Source organism: Coregonus clupeaformis, chromosome 30 (assembly GCF_020615455.1).
Source record: "Coregonus clupeaformis isolate EN_2021a chromosome 30, ASM2061545v1, whole genome shotgun sequence".
Taxonomy (NCBI): domain Eukaryota; kingdom Metazoa; phylum Chordata; class Actinopteri; order Salmoniformes; family Salmonidae; genus Coregonus; species Coregonus clupeaformis.
Genome location: NC_059221.1, coordinates 27396659 through 27415426, shown reverse-complemented (window position 1 = coordinate 27415426; position 18768 = coordinate 27396659). Strand labels below are relative to the sequence as shown.

Sequence of the window (18768 nt, the reverse complement as noted above, 5' to 3'; positions counted from 1 at the left end):
TGTAAGTCGCTCTGGATAAGAGCGTCTGCTAAATGACTAAAATGTAAATGTAAAATATTTAATAGAAAGGAGCATCAAGCTCATCACCTTGCACTTTCACCATCCTGTGAAGTTCATCATAACTTATTTCATCTGTAGCCTAATAAACTGCATGCTTTCCTGATGAGTCGTAGTGGGAGGACCACACAACATATCACGTGACTCCAAGTTCAGTTAGATTTAATGGTTATTATATCAATATTTGCACATAAAAGTGCTTCCACCGCCATTTCTCGCATAATACATTTTACTGACACAAAAAGATCCCACCTTGTCTAGTGTATTTTGTTTTGTCATCATTTGGAAAGTTTACCGATAGGCCTGTCATGATATTTTTTATCCAACGTACTTTACTCTCATAAAAAGGTTGGATGGAAACCTGCTTTCTGACATCACAAGGTAGGATTAAAAGTAAGAAAAACTGATTTTCAAAACCTGCAACAACTTTCTAGCTAGAGGGAGGGTATTTTCTTGCTCCCCACGTCACTGCGAATCTCATAGTGTTTGAAAAATCACTGTTTTTAAAATGTTTTAACTTTAGATGATGTCATCAGGTAGAACTTTTTCACTTTAATTTTTTTCCTATAAAACAGAAATGTGCTGTTTTCACATACAGTGGGGAGAACAAGTATTTGATACACTGCCGATTTTGTAGGTTTTCCTACTTACAAAGCATGTAGAGGTCTGTAATTTTGATCATAGGTACACTTCAACTGTGAGAGACGGAATCTAAAACAAAAATCCAGAAAATCACATTGTATGATTTTTAAGTAATTAATTTGCATTTTATTGCATGACATAAGTATTTGATACATCAGAAAAGCAGAACTTAATATTTGGTACAGAAAACTTTGTTTGCAATTACAGAGATCATACGTTTCCTGTAGGTCTTGACCAGGTTTGCACACACTGCAGCAAGGATTTTGGCCCACTCCTCCATACAGACCTTCTCCAGATCCTTCAGGTTTCGGGGCTGTCGCTGGGCAATACGGACTTTCAGCTCCCTCCAAAGATTTTCTATTGGGTTCAAGTCTGGAGACTGGCTAGGCCACTCCAGGACCTTGAGATGCTTCTTACGGAGCCACTCCTTAGTTGCCCTGGCTGTGTGTTTCGGGTCGTTGTCATGCTGAAGACCCAGCCACGACCCATCTTCAATGCTCTTACTGAGGGAAAGAGGTTGTTGGCCAAGATCTCGCGATACATGGCCCCATCCATCCTCCCCTCAATACGGTGCAGTCATCCTATCCCTTTTGCAGAAAAGCATCCCCAAAGAATGATGTTTCCACCTCCATGCTTCACGGTTGGGATGGTGTTCTTGGGGTTGTACTCATCCTTCTTCATCCTCCAAACACGGCGAGTGGAGTTTAGACCAAAAAGCTCTATTTTTGTCTCATCAGACCACATGACCTTCTCCCATTCCTCCTCTGGAACATCCAGATGGTCATTGGCAAACTTCAGACAGGCCTAGACATGCGCTGGTTTGAGCAGGGGGACCTTGCGTGCGCTGCAGGATTTTAATCCATGACGGTGTAGTGTGTTACTAATGGTTTTCTTTGAGACTGTGGTCCCAGCTCTCTTCAGGTAATTGACCAGGTCCTGCCGTGTAGTTCTGGGCTGATCCCTCACCTTCCTCATGATCATTGATGCCCCATGAGGTGAGATCTTGCATGGAGCCCCAGACCGAGGGTGATTGACCGTCATCTTGAACTTCTTCCATTTTCTAATAATTGCGCCAACAGTTGTTGCCTTCTCACCAAGCTGCTTGCCTATGTAGTGTTTAAACAGTTTATGACTTTGTTGATGTTTGCAAATGGTGTGTTAGAAGAAGTCTGTTAGGTGGCCTCCTGGGATTGGTTTATGGGAAAACATCCATATTATGTTACATAGGGCATAGGATATAAATACCACGGTTAAAACAAAGGAGGACAGCACAACATATTATTTTGAGTCCGTTGTTCTCCAGATGCCTGCAGATGTCTGTCAATTTACACTGAAATCTTGTGATATAAATAAACCTTTATAATCAAAGTACAGTGTAAGCAGACTCCTTGGTCTCATAGCATAATTAGCATCGTATTATTTAGATACAACACCTATTGTCCTGTAGCCCATCCCAGCTTTGTGCAGGTCTACAATTGTATCCCTGATGTCCTTACACAGCTCTCTGGTCTTGGCCATTGTGGAGAGGTTGGAGTCTGTTTGATTGAGTGTGTGGACAGGTGTCTTTTATACAGGTAACGAGTTCAAACAGGTGCAGTTAATACAGTTAATGAGTGGAGAACAGGAGGGCTTCTTAAAGAAAAACGAACAGGTCTGTGAGAGCTGGAATTCTTACTGGTTGGTAGGTGATCAAATACTTATGTCATGCAATAAAATGCAAATTAATTACTTAAAAATCATACAATGTGATTTTCTGGATTTTTGTTTTAGATTCCGTCTCTCACAGTTGAAGTGTACCTATGATCAAAATTACAGACCTCTACATGCATATTGAGCTGCACCCCCCTCTTTTGCCCTCAGAACAGCCTCAATTCGGGGCATGGACTCTACACAACGTCGAAAGCGTTCCACAGGGATGCTGGCCCATGTTGACTCCAATGCTTCCGACAGTTGTGTTAAGTTGGCTGGATGTCTTTGGGTAGTGGACCATTCTTGATACACACAGGAAACTGTTGAGCGTGAAAAACCAAGCAGCGTTGCAGTTCTTGACACAAACAGGTGCGCCTGGCACTACAACCATAACCCGTTCAAAGGCACTTAAATCTTTTGTCTTTCCCATTCACCCTCTGAATTGCACACATACACAATCCATGTCTCAATTGTCTCAAGGCTTAAAAATCCTTCTTTAACCTGTCTCCTCCCCTTCATCTACACTGATTAAAGTGGATTTAACAAGTGACATCAATAAGGGAACATAGCTTTCACTGGTCAGTCTGTCATGGAAAGAGCAGTATGCTCAGTGTATGTGAACAAGAAGCAGTCATAATAAATGCATGCATTGTTTAGGCTACAGTTATAATAAAAAGATCTTACAAATGTACCCTGTTCATATCCTATCCTAGTTAGCAGGGATGGGTGAAGGGATGCTGAATAGTAAGGTCCCCGGGAATGCTTCTTTCTCATACATACAGTACCAGTCAAAAGTTTGGACACACCTACTCATTCAACCCTGGTAGTGTACACTCCCCTATGTCATTATTTAGCGAAGCTAAAACGTTAAATGTTGCTGAATAGTCTCTATACTCCAGCATTTTGGATTTGAGATTACATGTTTTATATGAGGCACCAATACAGAATCAGTCACCTTTTATTTCAGGGTATTTTCATAAATATATTTTACTGTTTAGAAATGAAAGCATTTTATGTATCTAGTCCCCCCATTTGAAGGTGTCATAAGTATTTTCACAAATTCACTTATAGTATATTACATTTAGTCAAAAGTTACAGAGGCATAAATATCATACCCCCCCAAAAATGCTAACCTCCCCTGTTATTGGTAATGATGAGAGGTTAACATGTTTTGGGGGCATGATCTTTGTGCATCTGTAACTTTCTCCCCCATCATTATTCACGATTCATTCATGATTATCCGTAATCATTGTAGCATCCACATGAATGTAGAAGTGTTCAGAAACATATTCTATTCTCATTTACAATAAAAATGACTCCAAAATGACACAATATATTATTTACCATTCATTTATATTGGGCACAACCAAAACAAACTGCAAATGCATCCAACAAGTTTGTAGAGTCACAAGCTTGACGTAGTCATTGTGTGATAGGAATATGGGACCAAGTACTCAACTTTTTACTGAATTGAATTCACTAAGGGAATTGTCCAAAGATTTATGACACCTTCAAATGGGGGGACCAGATACATAAAGTGCTTTCATTTCTAAAACGGTAAAACAGACATTCTGTATTGTCACCTCATATAAAACATTTGATCTCAAATCCAAAATGCTGGAGTATAGAACCAATTTAAAATCTTTAACTTCACTAAATAAATGTGTACAGAAGTGTATCTATTGGACAGTATATCTACCGATGTTGAGGCAATGACACATTCAATCATTAGGGGTCACTGTTGTGCTTCAATGGCACTTTTAATAAAACAGACATTTTATCCTCACAACAGCAATGTCTGGACAGAGAGGGGGAGGGGGACTGAGTGAGGGTTCCGCTGCTGCTAGGCTGGTTGCTCCTGATAAGTATGAGGCAATTGGATATAGCAAATTGGGAAGTGCTATTGGACACAGTATTGGGAAGACGAGGGAAGCACTGAACTGTCTCTCCGTCTTATCTGGGCTGGCATCAATTTATTTTCGACCTTCTCATAAATAATAACACAGCGCAGAGAACCCTGACCGCAAACGTATGCTCCCCTCCCCCTCTTATATTTACATGTAAAATTAAAACATTCATTTAATTCACAAAGTAACAAAGCTAATTAATCTGTGTCTTTAGCTGAAATCACACTATTCAACCCCAGACGGCTGTCATCCTCATCTTTCCTACCCTCCGTTAATCCTCCCATACAGTCCATCAGCTCTACTCGTAACAATTGACTCACCACACTCATGAACAAACCCACCCATACCCTGTGTTCCTACTTCCCCATATTTATAAGTATTTACAGAAGCAGCAATCTAATCTTCCCATCACAAAATCTTGAAACCCACCCCTTTCCATTTACCTCCCTCCCACTTTAGAGAAAGACCGTCCCCATAGAGAAAAAAAAACTGTGTCCCCCATTCTTACTCCCCCCACTTTCCGGACACTGCCCGCATCGTACCCTGTCCTAAAAGAGCATGCCAAGTTTCAACAATGAACACAGCAAATGTGGACATAGACAAGATTTCAGTAGCGACTATCTTCTTCTTCTGCTCGAGTTTGGATTGGTTGGTGCTGACTTGTGTCAGGGTTGCATTAAGAAAGTCTCAGTGCCAGGGGTGTTATGAACAGTGAGAGGGCAGTCTTCCAGGGTCTCTGAGGCAGCAGTTGGCCATGAGGCAGTTTGGGGGGGCTGGGGCAGGGGATTCTTGTTTCAGAGTCAGAGGTGGCGTGGGCTGGGGTGGCCGTTGTGGTAGAGCTTCTGCTTGATGTGGACCATGTTGCCACTGGAGTCCTCCAGCTGTCTGAGCTGGGCGCGTCGACGCAGGTCTCGAAGGTTGCAGAACGAGGGGAGCCATGACCAGGAAGGGGTGTCTGGTAGACAAGAGGAGAGAGGGAGGTAGTTAGAGGGGTGAATAAACTAGAGAAGTAAGATAAACGATTAGAACGTTTATCTCATTGTGGGGTTAATAAGAGAATATGAATGCATTTGGTTAGTTATATTAGATGCCCAAGATGTCCAAAATATCCTTGATACTCCCACCAACCTAATTGTTGGTAGTACAATAGATCAATCCTACATACTCATGTGTTGCCCATGTAACCGGTGTAAAATGGCTAGCTAGTTAGCGGTGCGCGCTAGTAGCATTTCAATTGGTGACGTCACTCGCTCTGAGACCTTGAAGTAGTTGTTTCCCTTGCTCTGCAAGGGCCGCGGCTTTTGTGGAGAGCTTTGTAACGATGCTTCGAGGGTGACGGTTGTCAATGTGTGCAGAGGGTCCCTGGTTCAAGCTCAAAATGGGGTGAGGAGTGGGACGGTTGCAATACTGTTACACCCACACATTAATCTGCCGAATATAAAATGTTACATCCCTATTACCCATACTGTACGTGGTATGTACACTATATATACAAGTATGTGGACACCCATTCAAATAATGGATTTGGTTATTTCAGCCACACCCGTTGCTGACAGGTGTATAAAATCGAGCACACAGCCATGCAATCTCCATAGACAAACATTGGCAGTAGAATGGCCTTACTGAAGAGCTCAGTGACTTTCAACGTGGCACCGTCATAGGATGCCACCTTTCCAACAAGTCATTTTGTCATTCTGCCCTGCGAGAGCTTCCCCGGCAACTGTAAATTATGCTATTGTGAAGTGGAAACATCTAGGAGCAACAACGGCTCAGCCTCGAACTGGCAGGCCACACAAGCTCACAGAACGGGACCACCGAGTGCTGAAGCTCGTAGCGCCCACCAAAAATAGTCTGTCCTTGGTTGCAACACTCACTACCGAGTTCCAAACTGCGTCTGGAAGCAACGTCAGCACAATAACTGTTAGTGAGGAGCTTCATGAAATGGGTTTCCATGGCTGAGCAGCCTCACACAATGCCAAGCGTCGGCTGGAGTGGGGTAGAGAGAGAGGTAGAGGTAGAGGTAGAGGTAGAGGTAGAGGTAGAGGGATAGAGAGAGAGAGAGAGAGAGAGAGAGAGAGAGAGAGAGAGAGAGAGAGAGAGAGAGAGAGAGAGAGAGAGAGAGAGAGAGAGAGAGAGAGAGAGAGAGAGAGAGAGAGAGAGAGAGAGAGAGAGAGAGAGAGAGAGAGAGAGAGAGAGAGAGAGAGAGAGAGAGAGAGAGAGAGAGAGAGAATGTGTGAACAAAAATAGAAAGTTATTTGTTTCTGGCCATTTTGAGCCTGTAATCGAACCCACAATTGCTGATGCTCCAGATAGTCAACTAGTCTCAAGAAGGCCAGTTTTATTGCTTCTTTAATCAGCACAACAGTTTTCAGCTGTGCTAACATAATTGCAAAAGGGTTTTCTAATGATCAATTAGCCTTTTAAAATGATAAACTTGGATTAGCAAACACAACGTGCCATTGGAACACAGGACTGATGGTTGCTGATAATGGGCCACTGTACGCCTATATAGATATTCCATTAAATATCAGCTGTTTCCAGCTACAATAGCCATTTACAACATTAACAATGTCTACACTGTATTTCTGATCAATTTGATGTTATTTTAATGGACAAAAAAATTGCTTTTCTTTCGAAAACAAGGACATTTCTAAGTGACCCCAAACTTTTGAACGGTAGTGTACATTATTAAAGTATATGAGTATGAGGCAGAATTTGTAGAAATGGAAGTGCAGGGATTTGTCTCTGTCAGGCTTAGCTGGCGAGGTGAGGCCCGCTGAGACGGCAGAGAAAGAGGAGGGAGAGCTCCTCCACCCACTAGCACATGGCCCCACTAGAGGTTGGGGAGAGGGGGGAGTACGGGGAGGCAGGTGGTGGGAAGTGGGGGTCGCTGGCAGGGAGGGAGGGAGGAGTGAGTTATTTATAGCTGTGAATGGGTATGCAATCCACAAGGACAGTTCAGAAGGGTATCCAAAGGAAAAGAGAGAACGAGACAGGTTCTTCTCATTTGAATAAAAGGATGGAGAGATGGAGATGGAGTCAGGAGAAAAATGTAAATGGTAATGCAGAAAGTGGGGTGAGGGTAGAAATGTAAAGGTATTTTTACGGAGGGAGGGGAGGGGGGCCATTGTTATCCAAATCATAATTTCCCCTTTTGTTATCATATTTTGTTTCCTTATTTTGCTAAATAAAATGTATTTCCACTGATGAAACTGGTGCCAAAGAATATGAATCAGTTATTCATGAGAAATAGACAGTACGAAAGGGATCACCAAAAGGATGCCATATAAAGAAAATGGATAGAGGCAGATTCAATGTGCACCTCAATGCAGTCTGTGTTTGTGTGGTGTGCATGTTTCTCCCTCACCCGCCATTCCAGCTGCTCTCTCTCTCACTCTATTTATAGCTCCCTGAGAGAGAGCGAGAGAGAGAGAGAGAGAGAGAGAGAGAGAGAGAGAGAGAGAGAGAGAGAGAGAGAGAGAGAGAGAGAGAGAGAGAGAGAGAGAGAGAGAGAGAGAGAGAGAGAGAGAGAGAGAGAGAGAGAGAGAGAGAGTATGTGTGGGTGGGTATGTGACAGTATCTCCACACCCACCTATCTTCCCGCTTCATTAGCCTCACCTTCACTCCCCATCTCAGGGAGGCTAAACGAGTCTGACCCACCATCAACATCACAGCCAAACACACCAGTGAAGGGGCATTCCCTCCATTCACAAGGATTCCAGCACAAAGAAAAGCCACCCATCTACCTCAAGGGAATCACTTGAATGTAAAATCTTGGTGTATTTTTTTATGTTGATGTTATGCACTGAATAGCAAATGGGTTGATTCTGTGCTGCAAATATGAAGCAGTTGTATCTTTACTAATACTTCTAGAATCATAGAATCTAAGACTGGCAATATTTGAATGCTTCACATCTCCACATTCTCATTTATCATCAATAAAAATAAGACATGTATCAAAAGAGTATGGCATCCCTACTTTTTAATGTAGTATTTTCAAGACATAAAATAATAGTTTTTTTTAGTACCCCATCTTTGTGTGGTGGTTTCATATTAATCAGAGGTGATTAATTGGCAATCTCTTATATTTATACTCACTAGACATTATGCCCCTCTATTTTCTGACCGTATCAGCAATTGGAATAGCCAGGTCATATCACCTACTTCAGCAATGTCTTATATCTAAAGGATCCAGGCCAGCTACAAAATATAGGCCTGTTTTGACATTGAGAGCTGCACAAGATAATGTGTAGCTGAAGCAACTGGAGTATTCCAACACCTTATAAGAACACCCCACTGGGCAAAAACTGGTTGAATCAACGTTGTTTCCTTGTCATTTCAACCATAAATTATGATGTTGAATCAATGTGGAAAACTGATTGGATTTGGAAAAAGTAATCAACGTAAGAGAATTTAGTATTTATTTCACCTAACTTTGAACCTAAATCCAATGACATGGTGAAATGTTTTTTTTATTTCACGTTAGTTGACAACTCAACCAAATGTAAATCAAAACTAGACGTTGAGCTGGTGTCTGTGCCCAGTGGGACTGGACAAGTTATTGAATCAGGAGAAGAAGTATGGACAAGAAGTCCTCTAATATGTAATATGTTCACATTGGCATACACTCTCCCCCAGTGAGGTCTGGCTCACTAGACTAACATTGGTAAGAATTGAGACAGTTGATCATTGTATGTCTTCCTGGTGTACAGACACATGCCCTCTGTGCTAGGTAGGACATATTTGTTTCAGTGAATCAGTATGTACTAAACACATGACATCTGAAGGCAGCAATATTTTACACACATAACTATCCCCCCTCAATGGAAACAAAGTAATATTTTTTCCAAATTCCTTCTCCCACTTATACAGTAGTAATTATCTGCATAACGTCGTAATTCTAATTAATGACCACAACACACTGTATACAGTACTGTACAGTAAATATCCTGTGAGACAATACATTTTGTCTGGAACACACTTTTCCCTTTCCCCTATGAATGTTTTATTTGAGTAAACAACTGATTCCTTATGTCCTCAAGTTCTGTAAAGTTTCCCATAACCATCACTTATAGCCAGGTGGGTTGGGCTATCCGCCCACCCAAGAAAGCCTGGTTTCAATTGGTTTCAATTAATGGTGCAGTGGTCAACAGCAGCCTGTATGTCCATTCTGGGCATTTGCACACCCACGTCACATCCCCAAGAAAAGATGTAGGAGAAACACTGATCAATATGGCAGTCGAAATATTAGCACATACGCCACTTCACTCACCATCTCTCTTTTAACAGAGGTGGGAATCAACCAAACAATACTTCTGTCATCAGATGATTGAAAAATGTTCTGCTCATTCTGCTGCACGTTTGTCAACCTTGTTGACGTTCCAGTCAGTCCATGTAAAACTTTCCCCAGTCAAACAGACCAAGTCTCTGGTTGACTCACCATAGTAGCGACTGGCTCTCCATGCCCTGACAGCACAGTGCAGCACTCCATCCAGCCACAGCAGGAGCCAGCTGATACAGAAGCCCAGCAGCAGCCCCAGCATCAGGTCCATCTCCTGCTTGGTCACGCTGTCACCTACAAAGTAGTTCTCCGACGAGTCCACCAGAGAATGGTCCCCATCGTACGGGATCACGTAGTGGACATGATGTCTGGAAGAGACCAAGCCAGAGGTTAGAAGGTGTTAGTGATGGAGGGAAGGACAAGGAAAAGAGGAGATGGGGCAAGGGAGGACAAATTAGGGGGGTAGGTGATGAAATTGAATTCTCAACACTGATTTGGTACAAATGGGAGAATACAAAGGCACGGTATACATGCTGAATTTATACAGTACAGTGCTGGTGAATAATAATTTATAGAAGGGTGTATAGCCTGCCTTCTGTAAATGATTACCATTACTTTTGTCACATTTTTGTAGAGAAAACATACTCAAATATCAGTGGCAACAGCTGCGATATTAAAATAAATGTGTCTCATTCCTGTTTCCAATTCCAATTCCAAAGAAACACCAGAGTATTATCAAAGCCTAACATAACGTCCTTCCTAATGTGCCCCTCAAAGGTACATCTCATAAAATGACAACCTGAGGTTCACAAGCAGTGAAGGAAATGACAGTGGATGTGGCCTCAGGCCTGATTAGGTGTGCACCATCGCCAGGATGACACCTCAACACCACATGCACTAAAAGTAGGCTCAGGCAGCGTTCAAGATCAGGTGGCCTCTCATCTGACTGTCTATTCCATTACCTGTTTATACTGAGAGGGTAAACATCTTACGTAAAATTAGTAACTCTTATTTAAGAGTGTTTTCAGGTCAGTAAAAGACAAAGTGGTTGTGTGCCAAATGGCACCATTTTCCCTACATAGTGCACTACTTTTGACCAGAGCCTGGACGCAGACACTGTGTCACTCACTTTCCATTGGCTTAATTAAAGGCAATGACAACCAGAAGTGTGACATGCAATTGTTGGGTTCTGGTTTAGGACTAGATGTACTGTATGTCCCCAAGAACAGAAATGTAACAAGCACAAGTATGAAAATATATAATTCATTCAAAGCTAGGAATATTGTGAGCATTGCACATTGAATATTGAGTATCAGAAGTTTGATCAATATTTAAAAACGACTTAAAATAAACCACAAAAAAATGCTGTCATGATAGACAGCGATAATGTTTACTGAACAAAAATATAAATGCAACATGCTGCAATTTCGAATAACTTTACTGAGTTACCGTTCATATAAGGAAATCAGTCAATTGAAATTAATTAATTAGGCCCTCATCTATGGATTTCACATGACTGGGAAATGATCCCAGCCAATCAGAATGAATTTTTCCCCCCAAAAGGGCTTTATTACAGACAGAAATACTCCTCAGTTTCATCAGCTGTCCTGGTGGCTGGTCTCAGATGATCCCGCAGGTGAAGAAGCCGGATGTGGAGGTCCTGGGCTGGCATGGTTACACGTGATCTGCGGTTGTGAGTTCGGCTGGAGGTACTGCCAAATTCTCTAAAACAACGTTGGAGGAGGCTTATGGTAGAGAAATGAACATTCAATTCTCTGGCAACAGCTCTGGTATACATTCTTGAGACATCTGTGGCATTGTGTTGTGCGACAAAACTGCACAATTTATAGTGGCCTTTTATTGTCCCCAGCACAAGGTGCACCTGTGTAATGATCATGCTGTTTAATCAGCTTCTTGATATGCCACACCTGTGAGGTGGATGGATTATCTTGGCAAAGGAGAAATGCTCACTAACAGGGATGTACAGTGGGGAAAAAAAGTATTTAGTCAGCCACCAATTGTGCAAGTTCTCCCACTTAAAAAGATGAGAGAGGCCTGTAATTTTCATCATAGGTACACGTCAACTATGACAGACAAATTGAGGAAAACAAATCCAGAAAATCACATTGTAGGATTTTTAATGAATTTATTTGCAAATTATGGTGGAAAATAAGTATTTGGTCACCTACAAACAAGCAAGATTTCTGGCTCTCACAGACCTGTAACTTCTTCTTTAAGAGGCTCCTCTGTCCTCCACTCGTTACCTGTATTAATGGCACCTGTTTGAACTTGTTATCAGTATAAAAGACACCTGTCCACAACCTCAAACAGTCACACTCCAAACTCCACTATGGCCAAGACCAAAGAGCTGTCAAAGGACACCAGAAACAAAATTGTAGACCTGCAGCAGGCTGGGAAGACTGAATCTGCAATAGGTAACCAGCTTGGTTTGAAGAAATCAACTGTGGGAGCAATTATTAGGAAAGGGAAGACATACAAGACCACTGATAATCTCCCTCGATCTGGGGCTCCACGCAAGATCTCACCCTGTGGGGTCAAAATGATCACAAGAACGGTGAGCAAAAATCCCAGAACCACACGGAGGGACCTAGTGAATGACCTGCAGAGAGCTGGGACCAAAGTAACAAAGCCTACCATCAGTAACACACTACGCCGCCAGGGACTCAAATCCTGCAGTGCCAGACGTGTCCCCCTGCTTAAGCCAGTACATGTCCAGGCCCGTCTGAAGTTTGCTAGAGTGCATTTGGATGATCCAGAAGAGGATTGGGAGAATGTCACATGGTCAGATGAAACCAAAATATAACTTTTTGGTAAAAACTCAACTCGTCGTGTTTGGAGGACAAAGAATGCTGAGTTGCATCCAAAGAACACCATACCTACTGTGAAGCATGGGGGTGGAAACATCATGCTTTGGGGCTGTTTTTCTGCAAAGGGACCAGGACGACTGATCCGTGTAAAGGAAAGAATGAATGGGGCCATGTATCGTGAGATCTTGAGTGAAAACCTCCTTCCATCAGCATGGACATTGAAGATGAAACGTGGCTGGGTCTTTCAGCATGACAATGATCCCAAACACACTGCCCGGGCAACAAAGGAGTGGCTTCGTAAGAAGCATTTCAAGGTCCTGGAGTGGCCTAGCCAGTCTCCAGATCTCGACCCCATAGAAAATCTTTGGAGGGAGTTGAAAGTGTTGCCCAGCGACAGCCCCAAAACATCACTGCTCTAGAGGAGATCTGCATGGAGGAATGGGCCAAAATACCAGCAACAGTGTGTGAAAACCTTGTGAAGACTTACAGAAAACGTTTGACCTGTGTCATTGCCAACAAAGGGTATATAACAAAGTATTGAGAAACTTTTGCTATTGACCAAATACTTATTTTCCACCATAATTTGCAAATAAATTCATTAAAAATCCTACAATGTGATTTTCTGGATTTTTTTTCTTATTTTGTCTGTCATAGTTGACGTGTACCTATGATGAAAATTACAGGCCTCTCTCATCTTTTTAAGTGGGAGAACTTGCACAATTGGTGGCTGACTAAATACTTTTTTTCCCCCACTGTAAACTAATTTGTGCACAAAATGTGAGAAATAAACTTTTTGTGCGTATATAAGGAAATTTCTGGGATCTTTTATTTCAATTTATGAAACATGGGACCAACACTTCACATGTTGCGTTTATAATTTTGTTTAAAAATTAAAAGATGTGCCCCAAAAATGTTGGTCTAAAAATACTTCTAAAGGCATATAGGCCTAATATAGCACATCACTGAGCATTACCTATGAGGAAATCTCATAGGTAATATTATTGTATGATGATCTTGGTAACACTTCATGACCCATTACTAATCTTAGTAACATTTCATGACCCATATCTCGGGTTGTTAAACTGTAGGCAGTCAAAACAAAAGAGCAGTATTCATACAGGGCCAAAAGCAGATTTTTCTCTCCGGTGAATTTAGTGGATCCAATCAAGCAAGTTAATAATTCATTTGAGATTCTGCACTGAACAAGTATGACCCAACACGTACATAAAGTTATAATATGTAGGTGTTCAGAGTGGACTCAGGCCTCAACTTGCCTTTATCCATGGCTTAATATCCTAATGAATTATATACAGTAGGTGTGTATCTATTGGATCAGAGTGCTCTTATTTTAAAACCTGGCACAACACTGTTGCCATACCCTTGGGCAAGGTAGCCTACAGCACTTAACTTAAAAATAAAAAAATAAGATAAAGACCAAGGGCCCAATTTCGGTTTACGGTTCCTGTATGTGAGTCATGGGAAAACCGTACCAATCTCACTGGCATTATTTAATGTTTTAAAACCAGTGGTGGAAAAAGTACCCAATTGTCATACTTGAGTAAAAGTAAAGATACCTTAATAGAAAATGACTCAAGTAAAAGTGAAAGTCATCCAGTAAAATTCTACTTGAGTAAAAGTCTAAAAGTATTTTGTTTTAAATATACTTAAGTATCAAAAGTAAATGTAATTTCAAAAATATACTTAAGTATCAAAAGTAAAAGTAAAAGTATAAATAATTTTTTATATTAAGCAAACCAGACAGCACAATTTTCTTTTTTTTCTTTTTTTTCTTTTTTTTTTCTGGATAGCCCGGGGCACACTACAACACTCAGACATCATTTACAAATGAATCATTTGTGTTTAGTGAGTCCGCCAGATCAGAGGCAGTAGGGATGCCAGGGATGTTCTCTTGATAAGTGCGTGAATTGGGCCATTTTCCTATCCTGCTAAGCATTCAAAATGTAACGACTACATTTGGGTGTCAGGGAAAATGTATGGAGTAAAAAGTACATTATTTTCTTTAGGAATGTAGTCAAAAATAAATAGTAATAAGTAAAGTAAAGTACAGATACCCCAAAAAACGACTTAAGTAGTACTTTAAAGTATTTTTACTTAAGTACTTTATGCCACTGTTTAAAACACACTAATTCAACTACACTGTAAACCCCAAGGGAATGTTGAACTCAAATACTTCTAGTAAGTTGTAATCAAAGTCAATGAAAAGTAATTATTACTTTAAATGTTTATGTGGTACTGACTCAAAAATAAATGAGAAGTCACACCAACTAATTTTTAAAAGATATGATAACAAATGAACTTTTTTCCCAGCATCTACTGCAGGTAGATTTTTTGGAATTGTTTTTAATATCTGTGTTTTTGCATGTACATTGAGTGATTGATTGATTAAATGTTATGCTACACAAAGATAAACACATTTTCTCTAAACTAATCCAATCATTTCATTTTTGCACCCATTACTGAAATTGTTGTTCCAGTTTAAATGGTTTAGGTAGTTTCCTCACACTGTTCTTAACCCTGGTAATCATTATGAATGCAGGTTGCGGGTAAATACACATTTCAACTGTTGACTAGCCTAACACTGGCTAGATTCCAAAAGGAATTACATATCACTTTGCAAGCCAGCATAATGTGATTAACAGTTAAGGTTGCAAAATTCTGGTACATTTCCCAGGTTTTCCAGAAATCCTGGTTGGAAGATTGTGGGGGAAAAAATTGGAAAGTTTATGGAATTTTGCAACCGTACTTGCATGGCTGATGTGCCCTGTAAACTATGAGTTTCAGGCCACTGTATAAGGCCTTACGATATAGGTAATGGTTCAATTATATTGATAATATTTGCCTAGGTACTCACTTGGTGAAGGCCACAGGACTGAAAATGAACGAATTCAACAATGCTGTCTCTGTCACTAACAAATACAGTCATGGGTGGTAACTCTACAATTCAATCTAAAAGGCAAGGCACACTGGGAAATTATTGGAGGCGTGGCTTAGTGGGGGCATTAAATGTAAGTATACCTTACTCAAAAAAACTGCATTTGTATTACTCATATGAAGGTAGTACTGCTCACTTCAGCTATTTAAGTTTCTTAACAATTTTTTTGGGGGGAGGTAATCGGTTTCCTCAAAATGTTTGAGTAGTTAGAATTTATCCGGTTTTACAGAGTAGTAAGGAGCCTATACCCCCAATTGTGAAAATGTGTGGCCACATATAAGAATTTACAGGTCTAATCACAACAGCAATAGGAAACCTGGCCTAATCACCATTCAACTATAGTTCTTTTATGTTTCATTCCATTTTCAGCCTTCATAACATGGGTTATCAATAAAATATCACTGTATATATAGGATAATTCTCACAACTGGTTCAATATAGGTAGGCCTACTGTCCTCTCTCCAAAAACATTTCCTCTTAAAAATATGCAAATGTTGCAAATGCAAAACAGCACTAGAACGATCATTGAGAGCTGTCTTCGTTTAAAATGATTCCTTAGCCCATTCCTCATAATTCATAACATATCACCTTCGTTTGCAGTAAAAGACAAATCACTGAATATAGGCTTGAAAACACTGTCACAACCTAGGCATCACAAGCATAAGGCTATAGCCTACCGTTAGACACACACATACCTCGAATAAAACCACAGTCGACATCAATTAGGTACATTTTCAAGAGATTACTCATGGAGCAGGTTTGGATGCTTATTAAAACCAACAGTTCAGCAGGAGAAATCATTCGAGAGGCCTATTGAGGGATTATGATTAGACGAGAAAAATAGCAGCGCTCTTGACTCTATAGGCTACCCCTTCATTGCAGATGCAGTACATTGTATCTATCCAAATGAATCAATGTATTATATTGGTTTTTTACCTTCCACAGTTGCAATGACAGACGCGGTCTTCCCCTCGTAAATGCGGTAAGATGTAGTTGTGAAAGCGATCCAGTAGTGCGTTCATGTCCATTAAACAGGCTATCGCCTGCAAATAACCATTCGAATCAACTGGGACATTACAAGCACTATTTCCAACATAGCAGCACCGTTATATGACTTGCATTAAGCTAAAGTCCATATATGAGAAAATAGAGAAGTACATTTGGAAACCCACCTTGGAATCATTTGTGAGGGAAAACTCCCTCGCTCTAAAATTGTATTTAGATTATTTATTTATGATAGCCAGGAAATTGTTAGCAGACTAAGTGTAGCCTACTTCCTCAAGTCTACATGCATTTAACCATAATTATTTTCAGTGTTCTTATATAAAATGTGCTCTGTAGTTGTAATATCTAGCCTATAGCTACATTATTCATTTATATAGGCTACATAAGTAAAAAATAAAATAAAAATAAAAAATAGCAGTAGGCGTTAAACACACATGCTGGGTGCAATAAAAAGCGGATCTCTTACCATTACAACAAAGGCGCCAAGAATCATAAAAATCATGGTGGTTGTGATCATATGCATCAAAACTTCCAAACTCGCCGCCTTTCTCTAGCCTTCTCTACCCGCGGCACTGCAAACGCTGGGCTTTAGGCGCTCTGTCCCGGGAGGTGACGGTCATTGAGGCGCCCTTACTGCACCTGACTCTCCGTCCCTCCAAACTCGCCAGATTGGAGTGCAATTAACCGGTGCACAGGGGATGAGCTCGCCCGGTCTCCCTCCGTCCCCCTTTTGACACACGCACTCACGGTCTTCACAGTCTACACCCCGTCCAGTGATGCGTCGATTCGATGGCGCGGACCCGGTCGTGGACGGGTCGGTGCCGCGGTTGCTGTGCCGGGAACGGTGAAAAGAGGGTGCTGGTGGAGAGGGTGTCCTAGCCTGATTACAAATGCAATGATGTTCTATTCCCGGTAGTCCACGTACCGATCTCATTCAAAAAATCGCAAGAAACAGAAGAAAGGGTGAGCCCGTCGTCTCACGGGGATGTCCCTGGCTACTGCCCCCCCCCCCCCCCACCCTTCGTCCAAGACAGCAGGTTATTCCCGTCTTATCAAATAGTTAATTGATTAGTTATCAATACATACGCTTCTCAATCGATGGGTGCTATCACTCAGATGTATTTTATTGTATTGCGATTGCGCGTTTTAGGCTACAGTTGTTGTCTTCTAACATGTAAATGGCTTGATAACATCAATGTCAAGCCGAATCGAGATGTAGATCCAGTCGGAACCAGACCCACCCTACCCTCAGTCCAGTAAAGATCAGGCAACGGCAGCTGCATCAACGCCCGGGGCCAGACACGCATGATTATCCCATCTTGTCTTAGCCATCGCAGTCAGGAGCATCCACTACAATCCCTTTGCGAGCGTGTGTGTGTTTGTGTGTGTGTGTGAAAGAGAGCGAGAGAGCGAGAGAGAGGGGGGGGACAGAGAGAGAGAGAGAGAGAGAGAGAGAGAGAGAGAGAGAGAGAGAGAGAGAGAGAGAGAGAGAGAGAGAGAGAGAGAGAGAGAGAGACGAGAGAAGGAAGGAAGGAAGGAAGGAAGGAAGGAAGGAAGGAAGGAAGGAAGGAAGGAAGGAAGGAAGGAAGGAAGGAAGGAAGGAAGGAAGGAAGGAAGGAAGGGGAGAAAGAGCGAGATTCTGTCCCCCTATTGCATTTTACTCTGTGAAAACACTCAGAGACATTCAAGCAAATAATTCCAAGAATATTCACGGTGGTTTAACCTCTATACCATTCCTCCAGAGGCGTCACCAGCTTTACTGATCACCCCCTCCACTTCGTTCTACCACTGTTTCTCTAGTCTCTACCCTCTTTCTCGTTGCAGTTCATTTTCGGATTCTACCCCATTTCGCTGGGCTGAATTCCTGAGTCCGGCCAATTTAACTTTCTCATTGGCTGCCACTGTATGCTATGCTACATCATTGGACTCTACGCCTATATACGCTTATTGTATTAACCATTCACTAGAGGTATTGTTTTATAAGTTAAAAACAATATTAATTGCATAGCCTAATAGCAAAGGCTACTGTGGATGACGGTACTTTCCCCATTAAAAGCAAGACATATGTCCTTAAAATAACTCCCATTCATTCAGACCCAACCGACATCCACTAAATGTGTAACACAACCCGAGGACAAATGTCACAAGATTTAGGCTAAATCCCAAATGTCTTTAGCACTACTTAGTAGGCTACTTTTATAGCCTAAACGTCAAAGCAATTGAAAATTGTTCGATTCTGGACAAAATCCCAAGGACGTCCCCTGTTACCTGTTAGAAGATCAACTTTATTTACACAAAGTAGTTACACTCACATTTTAGTTTCAATAGTCATAGCTGTAGGTTCTTCAACAATCAAAATTAGCTATGAGGATGGTCTACTAGTTCAGGACGTTGGATAGCAGCCTG

At 41.4% G+C, this 18768-nt stretch overlaps 1 protein-coding gene across 1 annotated transcript; it reads right to left on the bottom strand.

Annotated features, from left to right (window-relative positions):
* Window positions 1-4116: 4116 nt before the first annotated feature.
* Window positions 4117-17365, bottom strand: tmem240a (transmembrane protein 240a). Its single transcript, XM_041856189.2, has 4 exons — window positions 16829-17365; window positions 16294-16400; window positions 9736-9944; window positions 4117-5250 (listed from the first exon to the last, which is right to left on the bottom strand). The coding sequence occupies exons 1-4, from the start codon at window positions 16883-16885 to the stop codon at window positions 5096-5098; spliced, it is 528 nt and encodes a 175-aa protein (XP_041712123.1). The 5' UTR covers window positions 16886-17365; the 3' UTR covers window positions 4117-5095.
* Between the last annotated feature and the right edge of the window lie 1403 nt (window positions 17366-18768).